The sequence below is a fragment of the Centrocercus urophasianus genome, unplaced genomic scaffold (genome assembly GCF_019232065.1).
Source record: "Centrocercus urophasianus isolate 14NV4802_14NV808 unplaced genomic scaffold, USGS_Curo_1.0 seq_12, whole genome shotgun sequence".
NCBI classification, from domain to species: Eukaryota; Metazoa; Chordata; class Aves; order Galliformes; family Phasianidae; genus Centrocercus; species Centrocercus urophasianus.
In genome coordinates, this window is record NW_024884364.1 from 9,312,671 (window position 1) to 9,340,638 (window position 27,968).

The 27,968-nt window shown below is 39.4% G+C and overlaps 1 protein-coding gene across 9 annotated transcripts in view; it reads right to left on the minus strand.

The window, feature by feature from the left end:
• Positions 1 to 24,515, minus strand: part of LOC122156051 (ABI family member 3 binding protein) — a 121,010-nt gene extending 96,495 nt beyond the window's left edge. For 4 of the 9 annotated variants that reach the window (XM_042810508.1, XM_042810506.1, XM_042810505.1 and 1 more), the window contains exon 1: positions 24,315 to 24,512. In XM_042810508.1, coding sequence (XP_042666442.1) covers positions 24,315 to 24,393 — 79 coding nt within the window. In that variant the 5' untranslated portion in view covers positions 24,394 to 24,512. Of the gene's footprint in view, positions 1 to 24,314 lie in introns of all 9 variants that reach the window. The other 5 variants (XM_042810512.1, XM_042810507.1, XM_042810504.1 and 2 more) reach the window with 5 other exon arrangements.
• Positions 24,516 to 27,968: the final 3,453 nt, after the last annotated feature.

Below are 27,968 nucleotides of genomic sequence, written 5' to 3' on the forward strand. Positions count from 1 at the left end.
TGCCCCAAGCCCGGGGTTTTGTGGCCAAAGTACAGGACCCAGCATTCAGTCTTGTTGAACTTCATCCCACTGGTGTCAGCCCAGTTATCCAGCCTGTCCAGATCCCTCTGAAGGGCCTTCCTACCCCCAGGCAGATCAACACTTTCTCCCAACTTTGTGTCATCTGCAAACTTACTGAGGGTACACTCAATCATCTCAGCCAGGTCATCAATAAAAGTACTGAATAGGACAGGCCCCAATAGCAACTGCTGGGGAACACCACTCATGACTGGTTGCCAGCTGGATATAAAACCACCACTCTCTGGGCCCAGCCATCCAGCCAGCTGGATATAAAACCACCACTCTCTGGGCCCAGCCATCCAGCCAGTTCTTTACCTAGAAAAGAATGTACCTGTCCAAGCCACAGGCTGCCAATTTCTCCAAGAGAATTTCATGGGAGACAGTGTCAAAGGCTTTGCTGAACTCTAGGTAGATTCTGTCAACTGAGTCAGCATTGACAATATTTAGGAAAATCTTTCTTCCCATCTCCTTGGTGATGGTGATTTAGTCATAATCTCAATTCCATATTATCCTTAATATATGCCCTAATGGCTATCTTCTGTTCCTTCTGTAAGCTTCTGATTACTACTTTGTTCCCCTTGCTGAGAAAGAGGTCACTTTTCTCCCATTTTCTTCCTTTGCTCTCAGACCCAAAGGGCAAGGTAAATAAATGGCCTTCTTCACTAATCTTTAGCTGTATCTATTTGAAGGAAAATAGCTGTGCTAAATCAGTAACAGAAGTACCGCACTTCAAATGACTATACTGAATTCCCTTCAACAAACTGGTAGCTACCAGAAGCTGACTAGTTCTTGGATTTGCACAGATGAAAGTGGTGCAACCGTAGCCAATGCTGACAAGTTTTACTATCAGGTGTCAAAACAGTACAGAACTACAAACTGAAAATTTCAGAGGAAATCCATGGTAATTCGTATGTTATTGTACAAACAACTTATACATGATGTTTTTCTCTTTTCTTCCTCTTTCTCCTTATTGATGCATAGTATAAAGTTACTTTACAGATCAAAATAAACAAGGAGGAAAAGCAAGAAATCCCATTGTTAGTTTGAAGCAATTTCTTGTATCCCATCTTACTGATCTTGAATCCTATTTTACAGAATCATTTAATAGCCCAAGTTGGAAGGGGTCTTGAAAATCCTAATTTTTTTTGCTACCATGAGTCAACCATGTTTTTGCTATATGAGTCGACTCATATTAAATGATCCAAAGAGGGTCAGTGACCTACTTAGTCATTGAGTTGGACCAGGGAACCCGCCGAGAAGCAGACAAGCCCTCACATCTGCTGACATCTTAGTCCTCTAGTATCTTTCCAGAAGCCCTTACACTGTTCCAACTCTTCACTTTTGAGCCCACCTGTGTGCAATCTACTTAGAATCATGCTCTAAAAATACAAACACAGCAGACCACAAAGAAACCTCTTGTGAGGAATGCCCATTTAGTCACTTGTGATCCACAGATAGCTGAGAGATATGCACAGATAGGCCTACTAGCCAGCAGAGAGCGCAGGCATAATTGGCTTGACAGCAACCAGCTAGGTGAATGGGGATTACTTTTGGGAAGACATTAGCAGAACAGGTTTCATTTGTGCTGATCTTAAGGTACTTTAAATAAGTAACAGAGTATTCTGGTTTTGAGTAATATCTCCATCTTGGCCGCCACTCAAGTAAACAATCATGCTGTGGTACAAATGAATTTGATTTTGAGAAAATACCCTAGATACATCCTGATATTAGAATACCTTCCTCCCTTCCACTCCCTGGTGAAAAAGTAGAATGATAAACCAGATTCTCTCAAATTCCAGCACAAAAAGATTTTTAAAACATCTTGCAAACAGAAAAGAACACTTTCAGGCACAGAGCAAAGCAAGGTTGAATTTTTCTAACTTAAATTCTGTTACGTCCATTTTTGGCATGCGTTATTGAAACTCTGGTGCTAAGTATTTGAATTTGTGGAGTAGTTCAGCTTCAGGCCATCACTAAATGGAAGATTCTGAGATCCACAGCTACATCTGAAAAACAGTCTTTCCCTTGTGGCTCACCAACAAAAATTTTGTGCTGATTTGCAATTATTCTTTTCAACAAAATTCTATTGGTGGCCAAAAGCAGTATGACAAGCAGCAAACAGCGTAACTGCAGTAAAAGCACAACATTAACTACATCAAACCTCAAACGCCTTGCATTGTTAGAGAGAACTCTTTGTGAAAAGATGTTTTGCCTAAACGAGGAATGACTTTTGAGACAACCCAGTGAAAATTACTATATCATAAGGAAACCAACCCCTGGTAATTCTTCAAAAGGAAGAAAATAACTAAAAATTGCTGGAGGAATCCAGCTGGGAGTACCAACAGTTAGGGTAGATGGGGAAAACAATAAAAGCAGTCATGAATAGGCAACAGGAGCCTATTTAATGCCTTCAAAATGGAAGAGCAGCTAAGATAATATATGAAATATTTATCTGGACATTATTTGGATTTAGATTTAATGCCAATTATATGATGTATTATCTTTTTCTCATATCTGTAATAAATAATAGAGTACTGGGGGTGGGGGGAGAATTTAGAAGCGATGGTACCACATCCTACTCTTAGCAGATGTTTCAAACTTACAGCTCATATTTATCTACAAGAAAAACAGAGAGCTCTAATTTTCAATTTCTACTTTCACAGGAAATGTCCAGTGAAAGCCCTTTGGATATTACAGCATCCCACTAAGACATCTCTGTTGCAAAGCAGTTTGTAAAGGTAAAAAAGTAACAGGTAATTATTAGAAACAGATTTTAGTAATTCCATTACTGTTTAAAAGCTGGTGAGAAGTTAGGAGATGAACACAGAACTGCATCACTGGACTAGTAGCATTAAAATTGTATTTGTTCAGTAATTCAGTGTTGGGGACAACAGTTTTTCCAACATATAAAGGCAAGTAAAACTATCTAAGAGTTTTTTACCTCTCAAAAATTGGTTTCAGCAACACAGAACTGAATACTTCAGAATTCTGTGTCCCATGAATGCACTGCATCCTTACAGTACTGTTGGTAACAGCTGTGCAGTTAGCACAAAACTAGCTAGTTTGATTTTCATCTGTTTCAAGAAATATGAGAGAAACTGGGATGAGGTGACTGGAATTTGAATTCACTGTCTGTTTTCTGTTTCTATCGCGAACAAAAATTGTACTTTGGCCACATCGAATAAACTGCCTTCAGCTGAAGAGCATTCTATTTCTCTCTCCAGCTTAAGAAGACACATCAACAGCTGGCTGAAAATTCGTTGATTAAATAACTTAATTCATTAACTAACTAACACAAACCTAATGTGCCTATACAGCAACAAGCTTGAAGAATGAAGTACAAATGTATTTGGAAATAAATTTATCTGGCACCATATACTTTGAGCTATCTATTCACCTGCTTCACTAGCAAAAACAGTGGTGGGACAAGATGTTGTACTTGTACTTACTCTGTGATTCTAGTGGTGAACTGAATGTGTATGTGGCCTCTTGTGAACACATGCAATCTTGTTTTCCATTTTTATCTGCAGAGCTAAAAGCCGTGAACTCTGCCCTACAAATGGGTGAATACAGCTGTACTGTATTACAGCAAATTTGGCTTAATCATCAGAATTCCTTTTGCCTTACATTGAAGCTGTTTATTTTTCTCTATTTCAAAGATTTTAGAGGGCATGAATGAAAGACCTAGCACTGCCTCCCCAAGTGCTAGATAAATGAAGCATGCCATAAGAAAATATATTAGCATCATTTATTTGCGAGAACCACCTCACTTATTACTTCCAAATTATTCACAGCAGTGCTTTCATTTTCCAAATCTGGTGCCATATGTACCACCAGCCAAGATCATAATGATAATCTAACAGCGTGCAGCTTTTATTTTTGCTTTTTTTGTTGTTGTTTTTTTTCTTTGGCTCCCAAACATGGAGAAATATTGGTTGTTTGGCTCAAAATCAAACATAGCTTAAAAAGGAAAAGTTTAAAAATAGATATGTTTCTTTGCAGTAGAATTAACAAGAGGCACTCCTAAGCCACAACCACAGAATGCTGTAATAACTTAGCATGGAAAGGACTTCAGCACCCTCTGTTCAAAGCAGACCTAATCAGATCGGGTTGCCCAAAGCTATATCCAGCTGAGTCTTGAAGACCTTTACGGGCATAGTTTCCAAAATGTTTCTGGGCAACCAGTATTTACCACTCTTGCAGTAAAAATAATAATAATAAATAAATTCTAGTGTCTAGGTGGGATTTCCCACGTTCCAGCTTGTGCCCATTGCCTCCTGTTGTACTGCTGTGTAAAGACTGTCTTGGTTTTCTTTAGGTCCTCTAGCCAAGTAGCTGTGGACAACATTAAATCATCTTTCCCCTCACAGATTATATACAACATCATTGCTTCCAGAGACAAAATCTAAATTAACAATGAAAATGGGTGCCATATGGACCCTTAAAAACAGTAGGAAATAATTTTTTATTGAAAGTGGACAAGTTAAAAGCATCATACATGGTTTTGTCTTTGCAAATTAAGTTCCCCAATGAAATAATATTATATCAACACTGTACATTATCTTAGCAGTACTTCAGAAAAAATATGCAGTCAACACTCAGTACTTTAACTTTTCAAAACACACTTAACACAAATTTATTTGCAAAAGCAACCCAGCTCATGTGCTTTCAACTTTGGCTTGAAAGATCTCTCTGCTCAGGCAGATAAGCAAACAGATGAACAAAAGCAATGCTATTCTTACCTATAAAGCTACATTTATTACACAAAGATCTACTGGGACATTTTGAGAGATGAGTCATGAAGAAGTTTCAACACTACAATTCTTGTTGAAGTCCTAACACTCTGTGTCAGTTTCTCCATTCCCCAGTCAATTGGCACTGTTCATTTCAGTGACATTCTGCTAGTTCAAGAAAAAAATTGTGGAGCAATTCTCACTTCCTTTTGAAATGCTACTTTTTTTGCTCACAGTGGCACAGTTTAATACAGAAATTACAGATATTTCCTATTTTAACTATGGTACTTAAAAGGTAGGATAAATAAATCTTGCTATTTTAAGTCTTATTATTATGGCTTACTTCTTTACTGGTAACTAAAAACTAGTAATCAATTCAGGTTGTTAAGTTGTGAAGGTGCAATAATTTAAGAATAGAGAGAATGTAATACAAAGCAAAACAAAACAAAAAAACAACAAGAAACAGCAAGAAAAAGACTTCACTGAAGAAGGTTCCAGACAACTTCTGGCTAACTAGCATATCTGGCAAATGGGGAGCTAAGAATTTTCTGAAAAGGTAAGTGCTAAAGAGGAAACCAACTTTGATCAGTCAATAGCAAATACAGAGCTGTAATTAAGTTTGTCTAGGAAATGTAGTAGAATAGGCTGTAGCAAGATAACTTCAAATAAATATATATACATATTATTCTACTATCACACTCCATTCTGCATTTTCTAGCTTCTCTTGTTGCTGAAACAATTTTTTCAGCTAGTACAACCACAGTACAAATGGTTAGTCCTTGTACTTGTTCTCAGAAATTGCATTTAACAAGGAAGAAAGCATTCAGATTGGTTTTGAATATCTCCAGAGAAGCCACAAGCTCTCTGTGCAGCCTCTTCCAGAGCTCTATCACCCATACAGTAAAGAAGTTCTTCCTGATGTTGCATGGAACTTCCTTATGTTCCAATTTCTGACCACTGCTCCCCTTGTTCTATCACTGGGCACCCCTGATCAGAGCCGGGCCCCATTCACTTGACTCCCACCTACTACATCTACTCCCTAGATGTGTCCAGACTTAAATAATAAAAGTGACTAAAAGCTGCAGACTTGTCAAGGAGTGTGAACTGACCTTCAGAGACCTAGAGTAGTGTTTTCTGCTCCAGAATAAATGATATTTCTTGAGGGCAGCAACTCATTAGCTGCCTCAGACTTCCATTGGAAGAGATGTACTGTGAGGACCTAGTGTCAGCTCCAACACTTTCAGTGCCCTTTCTCATGTCAAATTACTGTGACTTCTTCCTTCAGTTAGAATATGTATTTAGTTATGATAATGTTAATCTAAAACATACTCTTTTTAACAGATATAGTAGATATTTCTCAGAGAAACAGAAGCAAATCTGGCAAATTTCAAATCTCAAAGCCTAGTTTTTCTACTTTTTGTCTCATGTAAGCATTCATATTGCACACCTATACTTCTTGCAACTTACCTTGCCAGTTCCTCTCCAGCACTCACTAGAGTACAAAGCTGAGTTAAGTCACTGTAGCTCACTATAACTTTAGGATCAGTGAGAACAGTGCAGAAGTAAAGGCAGGACTGCCAGCAATTTGAAGGTTAAATTTTTATAAATGTCATTTCTATAATCTGTTTTTGGGTTAATCACGCATTTCTTCAAATTTCCATTTCCATTATTTCACCATCTCCTTACACATTTTAGTTTAAAGGCTCCTTGCACATTTTAGTTTAAAATTAATTTTTATTGGACTAAGTATCTATCCTTGTTTTTGAGGTGTAAAGCTGAAAAAAATCCGGATTTAAATTTGGGATCCCATGCCAGGGGTCCAGCCCTAGTGCTTTCACCCTGCAGCCCATTTCCCTTATTTGTGAAAATCACATTGTAAACAAAACTAAAAAATAAAGCACAAACACTTGTTTGAGAATAACCAAGTGTGCAGTTCTGGTGGAAACAGGAATAAACTTCTGAAAAATTCTTTAAGCAGAGGCCTAACAACCTACCTGTCTCTGACTTGTCGTAAGATACTGCTCAAACCTGGTCTAGTATTAGATGTTGGTGGCCCTGCCTGTGGCAGGGGGGTTGGAGATTCATGATCCTCGAGGTCCCTTCCAACCTGGGCCATTCTGAGTGTTTCTATAATTTTTCTGTTAAAACTTAGGAAATTCCACTCATTTAATTTCTCAATCTGTAAACTTATTTCTGCTTGAAGGTAAAATGTGTGTGCTAAACATTTAGCTTAAATAAAATTAATCATTGGAAATTTAACATTTTTTAAAGTTAAGGACAGAACTTAACCTATCTATCACTTTTAGTGGATAGCTCTTCCTGAATGTCCTTTATATTGAACCATTTTCAACAGTCATTATTTAGAATCGGTAGCATAAAGACCACAAAAGATCTTTAGCTGTCCATGGGAAAACAAACAAAACAAATCTTCCACCTTTTTAATGAATCTCAAAGCCTTATTTCAATTTAGATTCAATTTCAGGCACAAACTGGAACACAGGAAGTTCCATCTGAACATGAGAAGGTACTACTGTACTGGGAGAGTGACAGAGAACTGGAACAGGCTGTCCAGAGAGGTGGTACAGTTTCCTTCTCTAGAGATATTCAACATCTTCCTGGATCACCTGTGTGACCTGCTGTAGAGCACCTACTTCAGCAAGGGAGTTGGACTGGATGATATCCAGAGGTCCCTTCCAACCACTACAACTCTGTGATTCCAGATCACTTATTCATACTGGGATAGAGCTTGATTTGGACCTCATAATATGATCTCCAGAGTACTGTTCCTCTGACTTTATTCTCAGAAGTAGATGTTTGTTGTTGTTTTTTCCGTACTGGCCTGGTGTGTCTTTTTCTGGGCTGATGCAACTCCACCTAGACAGAGCTGACGAGACAGTGCCTGCATCTTGCCCAAAAAAGCTGGTCTTTCCCATCTTGGCTCCTCTCCTGTCCAGGAAAATGGGTCCAAGGCATCTCCACCCAGGCTAGGCTATGAAGAAAACTGCATCTTTGCCAAAGAACCCGACAGATTCTGCATAAACTCAACAAGAAATGCAGAAGACTGTTGGGAGAAAGGAAAGGCTCCCAGCTGTTTCTAGATCTAACTCCTTTTTAAGCCTTCAAGAACACTAGCTAATGCAAATTCTAAAAATATATGCATTTTTTTGGACATGACTGCATATAAAGTAGTTTTATTTAGAGCCAGTCAGATAAACAAAAACATAGACTTTCTATAACAACTCCTTCATAGGGAAAGCTCAGCATGATATTATGAGCTTAAGTAGGTGAGGGGTTCAAATACTGTTGGACTCACCTTGCCCATAAATTAGAAACAAAATGATAATAACGAGCATCCTTAGGAACCTGCTCCTTAGTGGGATGTGCTTAGCACTACCATTGGCATCACCTATTCACTGGCAGGCAGTGTTTACCATTACCATTCCCCTAATCCACTCTTCATCTTAAAAAAAAAAATAATAATAATAATAATAAATGCATTTTTGAAGAATAAAAACCCAAAGGCTTAATGAAAACAGTATTTGAAGCTGCAACTGCATTTTCTTCTAGGAGAAGAGTAAAGGGATGATTTCCCCACATTACAACCCATGTTGTTATCATTCATTATTAAATGTACTGTTAATCTGCTATGTGGATTGACATAAAATGATAGAATCACTCAGGTCACAAAAGACCTCCAAGATCATTGAGTCCAACCACAACCTAACCATACTACCCTAACTCTAACAACCCTCTGCTAAATCATGTCCTGAGCACCACATCCAAACAGATTTTAAACACATTCAGGGATGGTGACTCAACCAACTCCCTGGGGAGCCTATTCCAGTGCTTAACAACCCTTTCTGTAAAGAATTTTTTCCTGATATCTAGCCTAAACTTACCCTGGCAAAACTTGAGGCCATTTCCCCTTGTCACCTGTCACCAGTGAGAAGACCAACGCCGCACTTACTGTAAGCACCTTTCAGATATTGGAAGAGAGCAATAAGGTCTCCCCTCAGCTTTCTTTTCCCCAGACTAAACAGCCCCAATTCATAGAATCATAGAATCATAGAATCATAGAATCATAGAATCATAGAATCACCAAGGTTGGAAAAGACCTAAAAGATCACCCAGTCCAACCGTTCACCTATTCCCAATAGCTCCTACTAAACCATGTCCCTCAACACAACATCCAGCCTTTCCTTGAACACCCCCAGGCTCGGTGACTCCACCACCTCCCTGGGCAGTCCGTTCCAGTGCCTGACCACCCTTTCTGAAAAGTAATACTTCCTCATGTCCAGCCTGAATCTCCCCTGCCGTAGCTTGAAGCCATTCCCCCTGGTCCTATCACTAATGACACGAGAGAAGAGGCCGACCCCCAGCTCACTACAACCTCCCTTCAGGAAGTTATAGAGAGCAATGAGGTCTCCCCTGAGCCTCCTCTTCTCCAGGCTGAACATTCCCAGCTCCTTCAGCCTCTCCTCATATGGCCTGTGTTCCAGACCCCTCACCAGCTTTGTTGCCCTCCTTTGAACACGTTCCAGGGCCCCAATATCTTTCTTGCAGTGAGGGGCCCAAAACTGGACACAGTACTCGAGGTGCGGCCTCACCAGTGCTGAATACAAGGGAACAATCACCTCTCTGCTCCTGCTTGCAACACTGTTTCTGATGCAAGCCAGGATGCCATTGGCCTTCTTGGCCACCTGGGCACACTGTCGGCTCATATTCAGCCGAGCATCAATCAATACCCCCAGGTCCATTTCCTCTATGCAGTCCTCCAGCCACACCGCCCCAAGCCTGTAGCGTCGCCTGGGGTTGTTGTGGCCGAAGTGCAGGACCCGGCATTTGGCCTTGTTGAAACTCATCCCATTGGCTTCAGCCCAGCTCTCCAGCCTGTCCAGATCCCTCTGTAGGGCCTCGCTACCCCCAGGCAGATCCACACTTCCAGCCAATTTGGTGTCATCTGCAAACTTAGTGAGGGTGCACTCGATGCCCTCATCGAGGTCATCAATAAAGATATTGAAGAGGACAGGCCCCAGCACTGACCCCTGGGGAACACCACTCACAACCGGTCGCCAGCTGGATTTGACTCCATTTACCACCACTCTCTGTGCCCGGCCCTCCAACCAGCTCCTTACCCAGCCAAGAGTGTATCCATCCAAGCCTCTGGATGCCAGCTTCTGCAGGAGAATGCTGTGGGAGACAGTGTCAAAGGCTTTGCTGAAGTCTAGGTAGACCACATCAACAGCCTTTCCCTCATCCACCAGATGGGTCACTAGATCATAGAAGGAGATCAGGTTGGTCAAGCAGGACCTGCCCTTCATGAACCCATGCTGGCTAGGCCTGATCCCCCGGTCACCCTGCACATGCCGCATGATCTCCCTCAAGACGATCTGCTCCATAACCTTCCCTGGCACCGAGGTCAGGCTAACAGGCCTGTAGTTCCCCGGATCCTCCTTACGACCTTTCTTATAAATGGGAGTCACATTGGCAAGCCTCCAGTCATCTGGGACCTCACCAGTCAACAAGGAGCGTTGACAGATGATGGAAAGCGGCTCGGCTATCACCTCCGCCAGTTCCCTCAGCACTCTCGGGTGGATCTCATCTGGCCCCATCGACTTGTGGCAGTCCAGTTGGAGCAGTAGGTCTCTGACTGTTTCCTCCAGAATCACAGGGGGGTTAGTGTGCTCCCCAGCCGAGATTACCAGGTCAGAGAGAGGAGTATCCTGAGGATAACTGGTCTGACTTTTAAAGACAGACGTAAAGAAGGCATTCAGAACCTCTGCCTTTTCCTGACTACTGAGGATAAGGAAAAGGCAGAGGTTCTGAATGCCTTCTTTACGTCTGTCTTTAAAAGTCAGACCAGTTCCTTCAGTCGCTCCTCTTAGGACATATTCTCCAAGCCCTTCACAAGCCTTGTTGTCCTTCTTTGGACCTGCTCCAGCATCTCCATGTCCCTTCTGTACTGAGGTGCCCAAAACTGAGCACAGTACTTGAGGTGAGGCCTCACCAGTGCAGAGCACAGGGGCAGGATGACTTATCTAGTCCTGCTCACCATACCATTCCTGATACAAGCCAGGATGCCACTGGCCTTCTTGGCCACCTGGGTACACTGCTGGTTCATATTCAGCTGATTGTCCATCAGTACACCAATCAGATACATGTACTCAGATTGCAGTGAGATTCCTACAGTGCAACATTTGTTTTGAAATCTGTTCCTTAGATGTGATTACTGTGCATATCACAATAATTTTTTTTTTAGTATACACCTTTTAGGTTGATTTGCAGTGTGTTTATTCATTTGGGAATCTCTTAAAACACGAAGCAATGGAGATGAATTAAAAAAGGAATGTGAAATAACTGATAGACAGAAAGTATATGTTCTATTGCTTTTCATAGCTTTCTTTCATAGCTTAATTTCATCTCCTCATTCATCACGTTTGTTTTTGCTTTTTTTTTTTTAAGGGCAAGAGTGGTTTTTTAAGGGCAATTAGTGGTTTTCAGACAGCTAGCAATGTTTGCAAACTATTCTAACAAAGTAAATTTAACAACAGTACGTATTGTTAATACTCAATACTATACACTAACATAAACTAACATAAATAAACTAACATATGAGTCATAAACTAACATAAACTAACCTATGAGTCTCAGGATTGCCAACAAGGTATGCTTCCCAATTGTAAATCTGAAAACTTGCTAAGCAGTCCTTTTATGCACTGGTCTTCATGTCTAAGTGATCTGTTATCACTGATTAGCCCAGTGCACAAAAACCCTTCTTTTTAAACAGAGCAGCATAGTATGACATTGTAAGTATGAACCTCAACCTGCACCAGGGGAAGTGCAGGTTTTAAGTTAGGAAATACTTCTCCAAGAGAGTGGTCAGGCTCTGGAATAGGCCACCCAGGGAGGTGGTGGAGTCACCATCCCTGGAGGTATACAAGAAACATTTAGATGTTGTACTGAGAGACATGGTTTGGTGAGAACTAGTGGTGATTGGTGGACATTTGGACTGCATGATCTTAGAGATCTTTTCCAACCTTGGTGATTCTGTGATTCTGTGAGTCAACTTTACAAGATCCAGAAGTCAAAGACTAGAGTATGTGACCCATGAAAAAAAGCCTGAGTAACTTATTTCCTATCTCTCACATATAGATATTGAAAATCCAGTAAAACGTTATCTTCACTAGATAGATAAGACTATTTACTGATAAAAAGAGAAACACCAGAGAGAGGCAAGATCCTTCTGTCATGTAAGAACAGAAAAAAAATCACACTACGATTATTTGAGGAATGGCAGAAAAGAGCATCTGAGAGATGAACTGTTCAGCCTAAACTCAATTACCTGAAACACATGAAACAAATGGTCAGATCTCAGCACATAAAGAACAAGGAGAGATTCAGAAGAGCCAGCACAAATTCACCATGGCCAGGCTGTGTCTGACCAATACTGCTATCTTCTGTAATGTTATTACTGGCTTTGTGCGCAAGGTAAAAATAGTGCATGTCATTTTCTTTGACTTAGCAAAGTTTTAGACACAACCTCCACAAGCATCATTGCAGCCAAACCGAAGAAGGGAATGCTGCAAGGGTAGAATGTAAAGAGGATAGAAAACCATGCTCAAAGACTAGTAGCCAGTGGTTAAAAGTCCAAAGCCCTCCCTTGATACTCTTTCTGGTTCTCAAGTAATATCCACAGCAGTACCTAAATTAATTTCAGTGGACGAGAATGTTTTTTGGTTTGCATACATTTAGCACAGAACTTGGGGTGGGCAAATAAAATAAGATGGGTTGCACTTAACGATCGGCTTCCAAATTTAAGACTAACTAGTTTGAGACAATCAGAAACAGGTGCTCACCAAACTACATTCGCAAATCAACTTTAGAGAATATCAATGCAGTTGACAGACACTGCTGCACTTCTGACACATCTATGCATTCAGAAGGTTTGTTCCTCTGTTCAGTTTTAATATGCCAGTAAATACTCTTTTGCCTACCTCTTGAGAAACACAATCCAGTCAGTAGCCTTTGTCACAAGTTCTTAAAAGAATAAAAGGTATCTAAAATCAGATATATATCAGTAGAAGCAAGTTTTTCATTACAAAGTGACATAATTATCTATTTCTATTAGAAACAGCTAGAAAGGGAAAAGTATAATTTGTCTGTTACATTGAAATTGTGTTTCTAGAGACTAGATCCATGGCAGCACAAGACATTTAACAATCCTTAAATATATACAATTTTATAAAAATATCCTTCCTACTTTAGTACTGTTTAATGGGACTTATTTTCTATTTATAAATTGCTCTATAATTGCATGTAGCAAATGATGAAAACTGAAAGGTATCATACATTCTCAGAAGTCATGATGGCTTTTAAATTCCAACACTGCAATCACCACATGATCATGCTAAGCATCTGAATTCTCTGCTTGAATTCTTATAGCATGCAAGATATGCAGGACTTCAAATAGTGCAAATATTAATTGCTTTGGATATGTAGTTGACAATTGTATTTGCAATATTATGTGTTTTAACACTGCAGTAAGTTCCCTATTTTTCAGAGGCAGGCAGCTGATAAAGCAATTAAATATCTGAAGCATGTGTTGTAAGTGTAGGTTTTGCTGTATATCACATACTAAACTTCAAAACTTTATCAGTTACCAAAAACAATAATCAAACATTAAATGCTAGTAATGCTTTGAGGGCTGTAATTTGTTCTTCTCAATTCTATGAGCAAAGCTTTTAACAATTTATTTCCTTTTAGTTGAGAAACTTCTAGACACGTACACACACTAATACTAATAATAATGCACATGCTCAGAATTTCCAACAGAGCAGTGATAATAGAGTTTAAAAAGTGTTCACTTCTGCTCTGCATCTCCAAAACAAACACTCTCACACATCATAGACAATAGCTGAATACAGCTGAGTCCTATAAGGACCGATTCCAAATGCATACTGTTTTTTCCAGATGGAAAATGTATCTCATCTTGCACCACTAGATGAGGTGAATTTCAAGACTGATGATCTGGCTTCTTGTTAAAAAACAAAACAAAACACAAAAAAAACCCTACACCCAACAAATTAAGAAAGATCACAGGTGATTTTCTTCTTCTACAGTTATGCATTCTGAGTTTGCAGTGACAGGAAAGCTTCTACAGCTCAAGAAAATGTCTCCAGAAAGAAGCACAGATTTCCTCTATGTTTTTGAGACTGAGGACAGAAATCACTAATAAGAAAAATAAATATGATTTTTGGGGCTGGATATGGGCATATACACATATGCTTAGAACCATCAGCGAGGGAATTTGTGCATTACTTTACATTTTTACTTGTATTTCACTCAGAAATGTATTCAATTGTTTGTGGCAAATTTATCTCTTTCATCACTGATCTTGAAACTCAGTGCAGAGTAGACTACATTAATTCCCAAGGAATATTCTCTGATTTAAGAGCTTATAAAGCACATACATAATGTTTCATGACTTTACAGAGCAGAGGTTTTAAAATGCAAGATGATCTATCCCATGACACTTTCGCTCGACATCTAACAAATGGTTTAAACTCCACAAAAGCAAATTCAAAAAAAACAAAAAACATAAAAACACTTACAAACCTAAAAAAGCCAGGCCATAGGAAAAAAAAAAAAACAACAATACAAAACAAGAAATATTCACAGTTTCTGAGATCTCTGAACTGAAACTGAGCACAACTAACAGCATCTATTTCCTTTGATTGAGCTTCTATACTTTCTCCTCAGCCTTAATACTACGAATGACCTTACATGCCCTTTAAGTAACTACACTGATAGCATATGATGCTCATCACAAATTTCTGTACATATTTCCAAGTGAGAAGGAAGTACAATATCCATTATGTTATTTAGAAGCTTTGTTCTCTAAGAACTCTTGCACTAACAACATACTAATGCTTTTACCAACTGCTTTTTCAGCTGGAACTAAGCAATCCAGGAAGAATGATAAAAGCCTAGAAGATTACAATAGTTTTTATTGCAATATATTTACCAAAAGTGACCTAGACAAGCCCAAAGAAATGCTGAAGGGAACACAGAATCTCAGGGATTGGAAGAGACTTTAAGGCATCATGACAACCCTGCTAAAGCAGTTCCCTACAGTAGGTCACACAGGTGGGCATCCAGACAGGTCTTCTCCATAGAATGAGTCTCCAACACCTCTCTTGGCAACCTGTTCCAGTGCTCTGGTCACTCTTATCATGAAAAAGTTCTGCATGTCTGTATGGAGCTTCCTATGTTCAAGTTTTAGGCCATTACTCCTTGTCCTATCACTGTGCACCACTGAAAAGAGCCTGGCCTCATCCATATGCCTTCCATCTCCCTTTAGATAGTTATAAATATTAATCAGGTTCTCCCCTCTAGTCTTCTTTTACAGAGGCTGAATGGACCCAGGTTACTCAGCTTTCCCCTATATGGAGGTGCTCCAGGCCCTTTATCATCCTTGTCTCCCTTTGCTGGTCTTCTTCCAGGAGATCCTGTCTTTTTTGAATTGGGGAGCCCAGAACTGGACACAGTATTTGAAATGTGGCCTCATCAGGACAGAGTAGAAGGAAAGGACCACCTCCCTCAACCTGCTGACCATGCTCTTTTTAATGCATCCCAGGATACCACTGGCCTTCTTGGCCACAAAGGCACACTGCTGGCACCTCGTCATGATGCCCAAGTCCTCCACAAAGCTCCTCTCCAGCAGGTCAGCCCCAAACCTGTACTGATACATGCAGTTATTCTTCCACAGGTGAAAGACTCTTCATTTACTCTTTTTAAATCTCATCAGGTTCCTCTCTGCAGTGTTTATGCTTATAATTTTTTCATAGCATAGCTAAAAGCAAGTAATGAGCTATCTGCATGTTGCAATATCACTGTCATGTTCACAAAAGAAAGCGTCTGCTGTTTAGCTTTATGGCAAAGATGGAGACTTGATGGCAGCTCAATCCCCTCCCCTCTACCTAAGACAGTTCTTAATCACCCTAAGAGAATCATGCTTCTTAGACTCAAATGAAGCCAATTCCGTAACCATATAACTCGCATGCACAAGCATACACTGCTCTATAAAGAACAGTACAGTGCTACTTAATCCACCCACCTCAATGTTTGCGTGAGCCAAAGATAATGGAACTCAGCCAAATTTTCCTAGACAAGCAATAGTTTTCTTCCATTTTTTTTGCATCCCACCACTCAAATTCTTATTAATTTTCAGACTATTTCACCCATGCCTTTTATTTTCAGCATATGCTTGGACATGTTGTACAGACACATTGAGATTTAAAAAGAAAACTGATAAGCGATATGGCCTGAAGTCTTACATTTTTTTCATTGTGCATCTCTCTTGTTCATGTACAAGCTTGAACTGTGGTAATGACAGAATCATTTTGAAGTCAGAAAAACAACATTTCAGTTTTACATATAGCTTTGCGTATTTGTCGTTGAACAAAGCATAACTCTGTGTGTTCTAAAATGTTTCCAGTCTTATGCATCATAGAAAGAAAAATTAGCATGAATAATAAATGTAGAGCAGAGGCAAGGAGCTGACAAAAGGAGATTTTTTTTTCCTCTGTTCAAGCTCAAAAATAACATTATCCCACACACACTTCAGTACACTAAAATTGGCCAGGCTCCCAAAGCATTAATTATGTAGACTCATACCAAGAACTCTGTGCTGTTTATAGATTTATGAACTGATGCCACAACTGGTTTTGATGGGAGAGAATACTACAGCTTCTAACTGTTTCGTTGAATTATGCTTTTTCTGAGCAGATTTCAAGAATAATGTGAAACACTAGTAGTACACACAAAAAAAAGCAGAAGTAACACTACAAATTCCCTCGCACTTTAAGAATCCACTTTGCCATTAGCTCTCTGGCTTGAACGAGGCCCTGCGTGCCCAATTTTAGCATAGCTAGCACCTCCAGAAGCTAGCATCCCAACTCTTTACTTTTATTTTTTTCCAGTAACTCCGAAGTAGTGAAGATTCTGAGTTGACGTTCCTACTGTAACCATCCTTATGTAACCTCGCTTGTATATCCTCTAATTTTGGTTACATCACTTTGGTGAGGCAATGAGCACAAAAACACTGATTTCTGTTGGCCAAAGTATAACCGCAACTTCATCAGCAGTAGAAATCCAGCTGACGGTTCAAAAGCTTGACCTGTTCTTACTTTGCCATATCTCACACTGATTTGCTCAAGTGGGAAGGCTTAGGATTGATCTGGTCAAAGTGTAATGACATGATCAGTACATTTTGAGGGACTGGTCTGGTCCTCTCCTAACAAAGGCTTGATTCTTGCCAGGAGTCATTTTTATGAACACTATCCTCAAAACACAATAAGATAGATAATAATTTCCTAAAGCATACTCATAGAACATACACCTAGCCTATTTTACAGAAAACCTAGTTTCTAAGCAATGGCATTTGACCTAGGGCGCGCCAGGCAAGCATGGGTAGAATCCGATCTGTTTCTGGCTGCCCTCTTTCACTATGGACTGGACTCTTTTCCTTAGAGTATCCTGTTTATAGCCACTGCCTTTTCAGAACACAGATATCTGTCTTTCTTCATAGAAAGACACTGTTTTGCAGTCTATGCCAGGGAGCATCTTAGACCATCTCCCACAAAAAGGCAAAGTTTATAACATTCCACACCAGCAGATGTATTCAGTTCACCACCACTTTCAAGTCTGCACTTGAATTTCCCCAAGGAAAAGAAATCCACTAGGACCTGCACGAACAGTTCTGACTGGCAGGTTACTGCTAGCCATTTGTTCCCCCTGGAGCAGACAGCTTTCTGTTTCCACATGCAATGTGTAGAACACGCTTGGTAAGAACAAATGCTCCAAAGCATCAGACCCAGGGACTGTCCATAGCACCAGCTCTCAACAGATATGTAGACTGACATGTGTATCCACTGCATCCACAGATGGGCCTGGCCAAACAGCAGCAGTATCATCTAGCTTAGAGACCTTCCTCAAGTGAGTCAAATAGGTTGCACTGTTCAAATGGCTAGATACAAAAGATGGCATGAAAAGTACACTGAAAAGTAATAGTCTGAAAGAGATACTTGGGAATTTGAAAATCAAAGTGAAGAAGTGGACGATTATACAGATCACCCAGCACTGAGATCATTTTAGAGGCCTTCAGATGTTCTGGAATTTAATCCTGGCAGAACCCACCCACATCTGTTACTGTCATGTCACTGCCAGAGCCAGCATAAAAATGGAAATCTGGTATTACAGATTATCTTTGGACTTGGCAGTCTGACACTCAGCACCAAGTTTTGATATATTTTCATGCAATCTTAGAACAGAACTGTCTTTATGATAAGCTATCTTTGATTGAATGAACAGCTACAGTGCCAGAATTCTTAAGGGTTGTTTTCACTTTCAACAAAGGAGGAGACAAATTTGCCATGACATCTCTACTGACTGAAAACCCTAGTTACTCAGTCACACCAGATATAGGATTCCTTTGGGATTTCTCAAATGACTTTGTCATGATGCACCATTAAACAAAACAGAACTATTTCACACAAACCTGATTATGAGTACATGCATCACTAGAAAGAGAATTTGGCAATGAAATTGATTCCACCATTCCTTATAGTGTAGTAGGGACCCTGGAACCTCAGTTCAGCAGGTTGTGATTTGGAGAATAAAGAGATGCAGTGGAATTTAGGCTTGCTTATCATTGCACATCATTATCCCTCTTAATAGAATACTACCACTCATCTTAAAAATAACCAAAGATCAAAATATTTGGCGTTTCTCTTTCCAGACATTAAAATAAATAAACAAATAAAAGGAAATCAGTTGTTTTGTCCAAACTGATTCTTTTTCATTACAGTATGTTTTCTGAAGGCTGAAGCATTGTGTATTTTGAAAAACAGTCCCCACAACATTTTGTAAACTGTGGGGAAATAAACATATGAGAAGCATGTCTTTTCACTCTTCTTGAAATATTTTGACACAACATCTTCTTCATATGTTCAAATAAATACATTTCAATCTTTTTCCTACTTTACATTTTCTGTTCTTTTACCCTACAGCTACCAGAGGGGTGCTGTTTAGTTGCATGTGGCACAAAAGTTTAAAGATTAACTTGGCTGTTGTAGTACAGTGACTATGATGCATTGTAATAACTCAACGTTGTTTTAACTACTTGACACCAGTAAGTAAAAACACATGCTGTTCAATCTCTGGTTAGGAAGAAATATTACATAACATAGCACAGGCAACAAATTTAGCAGTGAATTAAATTAGCCCATTCCTTTCACAAGTGTCAATGGTAAGTTTGGAATTGTAGTGTAAATGTCATGTTCTCGCAAAGGGATATCAGTCATACTTTCCATAACCAATAGCTAAAATTTGGTTTTATCTGCAATAGTTTCTAACATTTCTCTATACTTACCAAACAAAAAGATAAATTAAAACTACTATTTTCTCCACGTATCCCCACAGATGCCAACTGCACAGAATCACAGAATCACAGAATCACAAGGTTGGAAACGACCTGCAAGATCATCCAGTCCAACCACCCTCCCATTCCTATCAGTGCCACAAGCTACTAAACCATCTCTCGTAGCTCCTCATCCAGGCACCTCTTGAACACTGCCAGGGACGGCGACTCCACCACCTCCCTGGGCAGCCATTCCAGTGCCTGACCACCCTTTGAGAGAAAAAGTTTCTCCTAATATCCAACCTAAACCTCCTCTGGTATAACTTCTTGCCATTTCCTCGGGTCCTACTATTTGCCTGGGAGAAGAGGCCAGACCCTTTTGCACCACAACCTCCCTTCAGGAAGTTGTAGAGTGCAATGAGGTCTCCCCTGAGCCTCCTCTTCTCCAGACTAAACAATCCCAGCTCACTCAGCCGCTCCTCATAAGACTTGTGTCCCAGACCCCTCACCAGTTTCATTGCCCTTCTCTGGACATGCTCCAGGACCTCAATGTCTTTCTTGTAGTGAGGAGACAAAACTGAACACAGTACTCGAGGTGCAGCCTCACCATTGCTGAGTAGAGGGGGATGATCACCTCCCTGCAGAAACAAGAAAGTTTGGGATCTGGTTTTCCCTGTGTAGGTCTGTAAATCAGGATTTTTCACATGGTCCCGTGAGGCATCTCAAGTACATTCCTTTCCTCCTTAGAAGGCAGCAACAAGGAATTAAGGTGAATTAAGGTTTCCCTAGTGTTTCCTGGAAAGCAGAACAGGACAGGCCTGACTCCTGGAAAGTGGAACAAGGATGGGCCTGAATTCCAGTCTACCTGATGACTAATTCAAATAGTAGGAAAGCCACAAGGTCAGAAACACAGCAAAATAAATAAATGAATAACATTTCTTTTTTGAAAAAGTTTTAAAGTTAGAAGTTTATAAAAAGGGCTCAACTCCAAATTCTTTTCAGCTCTAACAAAGGAAAACAGAACATGAAGATACACAAAAACTATCAGAAACAGATTATAGTGAAAAAGTGCAGTTCTATGCACATCTGTGTTGTAACTGGAAAGTCAACTGGTGAAGTCAAAACCATGAAATGCTGTTTTACCAAACACTAAGAACTTGTTCCACCACTGTTGCCTTAAACAACATCTGTATTGGGCCCAGCTGGAATAATACCAGCGAAACACAGTTTACAAGGCAGTACAGACTTGTGGATTATGTCCTTTAGCTTGTTTATTCTCGATTCTGTGGCTTTGCTTTTTTTCATCTCTCTCTCAAATTCAGGATGCTCTTCCTACTAATTCATCCTCTAAAGGTAAGGCTTTTTCTTTGCATCAGTTCCTGTCTAGAAAGGCCACACTGTCTTCATCAGGGATGGAACATTAATGCTTCATGGAATCATAAAAATCAGAGAAAGTATGACAAATAATAACTCTGACACCTATGCACCACAACTGTTTCCTCTTATGAATCATTTGCATCAGTAAAATATTCCAAGTATAACAGTGCTGAAGTGAAGCACTACACACTGGATAGCACTGGCTTAGTGGAAAAAAGAAGAGATAACATCAAGTAAAAAATGCCCAAGCCTCTCTCCTTTCTGATGAAACAAAAAACTCTAGAAGCTAGGTATAGCTGAAGGAGCAGTGGCTCAAATACTTGACAGAAGAAGGTACCTAAAATACCAGCATTTCCTGCTCTGAGGTTTTGTGACCCCACACATAGATAGCACTTGCGTGGACTACAGAACTTTTTCAGCAACTGAAAAACAATCATAATAGTAAAGAAGGTATTGCTTTTATGGCAAAACATAATACCAACCAACTTTTTCTTTTCAATTAAACATGTATTTACACAATATATGTATATACTGCAAAATCTTACAATAGCCAAGAGTCTGACACAAAGTTGTGACACAGCTTATAACCAACTCATCATTTGTTCTTTGGTACAATGAATGTGGCGAAAAATTACCAGACAAGTAATGTTCATCCGTACTGAGGCCACTATAACATCACCAGAAATACACATAGGCCTGTTTTCTACGTAAATAAAACTACAGAACATATAGAATCATCATGAAGTTTCTGTGGGACATCTGCACCAAGTGCAGGAAGGGAGGCTGCACAGAGCAGAGTGCAATAACCCTTCTATACAGCTAGCAGTGGTGGAGCTGATATACCCCAGGGCTGGCCCTTAGGGCTGCCAGGGCATGCTGCTGGATCACACTCAACTTGCCAACAGCCAGAGCCCCCAGTTTCCTTTGTATGAGGTTGTTCTTCAGCCTCATGTCCTCTGTTTGTGCACGGATCCAGGGCTGCCCAGTGCAGAATCCAGTGCCTAGGTGCAGAATTCAGCACTTGCTCTTGTTGACTTTCACATGATTGTTGATTGCCCAGCCCTCTGAGTCAAAGTAGTTAAAATAATTTATTGGTAAAGAACATTTGAGAACAGCAACAACACTTTCTTTGTCATTCTACACAAATCAATGCTTGTGGAGGTGAAAGCTAAAACACATATATTTGGTGTAGTGAACCACATGTGTTCTAGCTTCCTGAACAGCACATCGATACAAAACCTCTGCAATAGTTCTGAAAGTCACTGACATCTGAAGGGTGTATTGGCACTGTTCCTTTGCAGCTGCGGGAGGCAAGATGTTCTTTCCACCTTCTATCACTACAAGGAAATCCCAGTCCACAAGACCAGGAATCTCCTGGAGAGATGAATTGAGCACACGAATTCCAAAGCGATATTAAGAATGAAAAGAGAACTTGTTCACGAGTCTGCACATAATTACAAAGCAAAATCAGTTAGATTATTCTCCCTCAAGTTATCAAGTTGACTCCACTGGTCCCTGTGGAGGCTCAATTAAGTAGCTTGCAACTTGAAGAGGAAAGCAGCTCAGTGGATTTTATAGAATACTACCACTCATTCTAGAACTACCTAAAGACCGAAATATACTCTTTGATTAGGAAAACATTCTGTATGTTCTGCCAAACAGAAGAGCATTGTAGACAAAGACAATTCTTTGCACATTTTCAGAGAACAGGTAAGTACTAAAATACTTTTTTCAACAGTCTAATGTAAATACTAATCCGCGATGTTGTGAAAAAAAAAAAAAAAAGTTGATATTTTAACACTGCAATGGGAGAACCTTTAGGATCATAGAATCAGAAAGTCATTTGAGTTGGAAGGGACCCTTAAAGGTCATCTAGTCCAACTCCCCTGCAATGAACAGGGATACCTACAGCTAGACCACGTTGCTCATCCCCCTCAAGCCTTGCCTTCTATGTCACCAAGGATGTGGCATTCACTGCCTTTCTGGGCACTCTGTGCCAGTATCTCACCACCCTTTGAAGAACTATTTCACTGACATGCAATGAAGTTTCCACCTGCAGCTGTATGCATTTGGCAAGCAGAGCTTCACTTCTGCAATGTTATTTTAGGACAGTAAAAAAAAAAAAAAAAAAAGTATCCCAGAATTAATCTTACACTTACTGCAGAGGATCAGTAACTTTGTCTGAAATTCACAGTAAATTTAAAGCAATCATTCTATGTTAGTGAGCAGAATATCAAATGAAACTATTTAAAATGACAAATACCAGAAAATTTTCTTCCTTCAAAACTGACAATACATAGAATGTTCCTCTCTGTCCAGTACAATATTCTGCTATAAGAACTGCTACAGTAATTTACTTATAGAAGGCTTTTTGGTTAAAGCTCATGTCTTGCAGTCTATTCAACATGAATGAGAACAGTACTGTCAACTGCTACAGTACTGTCAACTGTCACAGTTCATTACTCCACATGAACAGTATGCAGAAAACTCCACACTGACTCCAGAAGATGAGCTTAAAAAGTAGCAGTAACTTTCAGAAGAGCACCAAAAGAAAAAAAAAAGAAAACCTAAAAAATAAAGGATGGGAGGAGCAGGAGCTTGAAAATCATAAAATGGCCTGGGTTGAAAAGGACCACAATGATCATCTAGTTTCAACCCCCCTGCTATGTGCAGGGTTGCCAACCAGCAGACCAGGCTGCCCAGTGCCGCATCCAGCCTCTCTTTCCCCCAGTCACCTCTCCCCAAAATTTTTAGGTTCCCCACCATTGAATCTCATAGGAAGCCCAAAAGTGCTGATTTCTTACTGAATATTGTCATATGGAACTAAACCACATCTTCCTTTTTTAACTGTTCCTGGTTGCAGCATATTGCAGATGTAAAATCCATTACAAAGCACAGTGCACTCAGGCAAGCACATCTACAAAGCAAGAGCAATACGTGCAGTACAGAAACAGTTGTGAAAGTGCTGCTTAATGCCAAAGTACTACAAAGTGCTTTACGATCTAGATACAAAAATATTTCATTTTATGCGAAGACTGTTCTTTCTGCAGCATTAAGTACTAGTAAAAAGACAACACTGCATAGATTACATTAGCAAAGAAGATAAAAGATTCCTACCATTTATGTAAACCTATTGTACCTCCAGACTCCAGGAGAGAGGAAGAGTTAAATATTCTCAAAGGTCGGGGAATATATTTTTCTTGTGGAAAGAACAGTTTGAAATGTAATTGTTTTTAATAATCATGTTTTTCTCTCTCAAAATGCATGCAGTCTGACCTATAAAAGTAATTTCTTATCCAAATGCTAATGGTAGATAGAAATGGAAAGCATAAAAGTTATTTTGAGACAGAGCTGAAATCATCTGCCAGCAGCACAGAGTGCTTTCTTAAGTCACATTTTCTTTAAGATCCTACACCAGAAACCTTCACAATGCTGTTCAAATCACGATAAATAGAGTTATACTGTTTCACAGTACTTGTCCTAGTCACAAGATTAAATAAAAGCATTTCTAATTGTTTTATTCAGGAGCTCTAAAGTAACTCTCTGGTGCTTGGACCTTGGACCCTGTTGACTGATCTTCTTTTATCTTTTTAGTTATCTCAATCTTTCCTATCTTGTTAAAAGCAAATTTCCATGGAGAACACAAGCATTAGAAACAAACAAACAAAAACCCAACAGCAGAAGAAAAACAAATGAAACCCCAGAAAGTTGTCATAGTTACTTGCCTCTGGGCAATTTCTGAGCACTTCCCAGGTTTACTGCAATATATCCACAGAAAAGGAGAAGGACCAATCTTGGCATCATGGTTACAAACCCAAGCTCACACCGTGAATGATTCTGACAGGTATCACACCAAAGTACTGCAGCTGCATTTAAGGGAACGGTTCTCTCTGTGACAAGAGGCAGCAACACTTTGACACAAGCGTAGTTCACACAGTGGGAGGAGACAGGATGACATCATTCACTCCCACTGGAAAAGGAGAATTAGCAGTGAAAAAAAAAAAAAAAAAAAAAGATTATCAGGCCGCCCCTACAATCATCTTGTGCTTTTTTTTTTTTTTCCACAGTGTCCCTCCACCTCATAGGATAGATTCTTGACTGGTCATTTAAATTTCACACAAATAAAATCAGACGTTTCAAGACCTTCATTAACTGAAAACTGTTCCATGAAATATTTTCACTGCTTTATCCAAGAAAGCTGGACTTAACCTGCAAAATTAGCATTCACGCTGCTCAGACATCTGCTGTTCTATTGAACTCAATATTTCTGCAATTTCAAGATTTTGCTTAGGATTTCTAGACTTGGCTTTCCTTCATGCAAAATTAATACCACTTACGCTTGACTTGACATTATAAATAGGCAAGATAAATATTTATTCAGTGAAAGATTTGTGTTTTCAAAACTAAACATTCTTTTTCTTTTTTTTAATACATGATTTTGTCACTTTGTACACGGCTGTTGAGTCACTGGGAAGAATACTCAGTAAAAGCAGAAAGGCAATGCATCTGCCAGAGGTCAGACCCTCTCATTAACTATATAATTTTAAATGTAAAAAAAATACCATTAGTTAATTCCACTAAAATCTATTTCACTACACAATGAGCCAAATAGGCATAATATTTGGTCTTTCCCATAACTAAGAGGGTGGAAAGAAAAGGGTGGAGCAAAATAAAAAGATTACAAATGAATAAGGAAGAATTTAGTCTCTGCATAAGGAAAAGCAGAGCCAAAGAGGTTACACTTATTAAACTAAACAGTGATCTCTCTCTCTCTGCTCCCTGTCATTGCTCTTCCTCATCAAAAACACAAGAAAATATTTTTCTGATTTACTAATTCAAATCTGGGAGTAGTAAGTTGAAAGTCAACATTATAGACAGACCCCTATGGAAATTTCCATACACCATTAACACAAGGGTCTTTGTGAGGATATAGACTCTGAAAGTGGGTTGTTTTATATGAGTGCTAAGAATAGATAAATGCAGCAACTACAATTTGGATGAGATGTAAAGATATTAAAAAGGACATGGGGATGGATAGCAGTGTCCAAAAACATTGACCACACCTGGTGGCCAAAGTGTTCCAAGTGACAGAAAGCACAGAAAGCTGGATACACATAGCAAATTTGTTGTAGTCCTTTTTCCTTTTTTTTTTTTATTTTTTTTTTTTTTTTTTTATTTTTATTAAATAAAATGCTTTTTAAAGAAATGTTCCATGAAGCATATCCTGTTCTTCCATTTCAAAATTAAAAAAGAAAACTGATTGTTTGACAGAGTAGTTTCTTAAGAGAAGGGATGAGAAAATTAATTCTGGATGACACACGGCTATCTTTTTAGTACGGCAAAGTGGACTCTATTGGCTTGTCTCATGGCCAACTAACTCTCCTTTTAAAGATCACAGAACACCTTTCAACAAACTGTACAAAGGCCAGTTTCAGTTCAGGAAAATCTCAGAGAAACATGCTTCTATTTGGCTATCTAACAACACAGATTTTATTCCATTTTACAGAGATAAATAAACTCCCATTCCTGCTATCATAACCACTTGCTTCCCTGCTGCCAGTTCCACCTTTCCTCTTCCTTCTGTGCACTATCCAAACAATTCTTCTTTGTTTGGTGTGCCAAATACTTAACCTTCCCCTTGAAAGTCTGGCAGACTCTAGGTCTCTTCCTCTCTGATCATTCCTGTAGATAATAGCTCAGGTCAGCCCAGAATTTAAAAAACCATATCACAATGCATTTCCTTCCATCTTATCAAGTACGTGTTTCATCAGAGGCAATTATATATTGATGAGTAGATGCAAGCATAAAGTTATGTCAAACATACTCTGAGAGTCCGAACTCACTAGTACAACATTCTCTTTTTCCAGTGTGCTCCCTCCATCTGTATCATCCATGTAATAAGTGATTTTGTACACTACTTTTCTTATAGGACTGGCCTTTTGTAGGAAACTTCTGTTGCACGAAACAAATGGAAAAAACACACCTATTTCTGCTTTCCTCTTTCCTAAATCTTTCTGCAGTTCACTGAATGCTGCATGCTATAGTGAAAGAACAACCACAGGAACAGACTGAGTTCCTGGGTTCAGGTATTGCATTTCTCTTCTTGTTGGAGAGCTGCTCCACAATCTGCATTTAAACAGAGGCAGTCTCTGGTTTCATTTCACAGAAACAAAATTTGTACATCACACTTCACAACAGAAATTATCTAACACAGACGTTCCTCAGGATTCTCTCATCCACACAATCCTGAAATTAAATTACCCATTTTTGACTCCTACAATCGCATCAGGAGAGGATTAAATACAGGAGGCTCAGTTCATGATAGTTTTGTGCTGATAAACCTTAGCAAAAAGGCAAGAAAAATGAGGTAAGAACAGTTATGAAAAGTCTCAGATCACATTTGTTCAGGAAAAGTAATGTAAAAGGCAAAAGATTTGGCCCCCTAACAGCTCCTCCTCTTCAGCACCACATTAATGCTTAAGTAACAAAGACAAATACTCAAACGTTTACTTGCTTACCTCAGCTTTCACTGGGTCTCTCTGGGGCAGATCTCAAAAACAGAGATTCCAACAAGATGGTATCACTGCTAGTCTGGGAGCAGAACAGAGCTTTTCGAGTTCTATTTTAATAGTTCCCAGACCAGCGATTATAGTAAAAACAAGACTAAAGGAAGGAAAAGAGAAAGGTGGGGGAACAGAGGCTGGGGAGAGCAGGAGATGGGATTTTACATTTTGTTTCCAAATACAAATATTCCTTTGTTGAAATTTGGGCTCAGTTCTGTTTCATCTATCAGCCCTGATTATTTTGACAAGCCAAAGCCAAGGTGACTCAACTCCTTACTTTTCTAATCTAAAACAGGGCAAATGTGTAAAACAACCTTAAAAAATGAAATCCTCTCTTCCTTCTGTAAAGCACAGTAATAGAGCATTGAGTTCACTAGGTGTAAAAGCTTACTTTTTGCACACTTGATCCATCTTCATCACAGTAAGGTGCGTGTATACTATATCCTCCACCAGTGTTGTCAGTTGAGAAATGCCTGTCATACAATACGCTATGTAAATGTTAATTATTATAATCATTTTCTTGCACATGACTCAATTATTGGTCTCCTTTTCTTACAAATGTCATAGGACCTACAGAAAAAGAAAGACACCAAAGAGTATTCTTACAGAGGTGTTGCACGAAAGGAAAAAGAAAATCATTCCTCTTCTGAGAGGATACAATTAGCTTTTCTTCCTCATCCTTCTTTTCTTACTACCAGGCACAAATTTTTGAACTCTCATGTTAACACTTCATAGCTTGCTAATCTGTTGGTCAAAAGTGAGGTGAGATGTACTCCTATTTAACAGCATATTTATGACACTGTCAGTGGATTATTG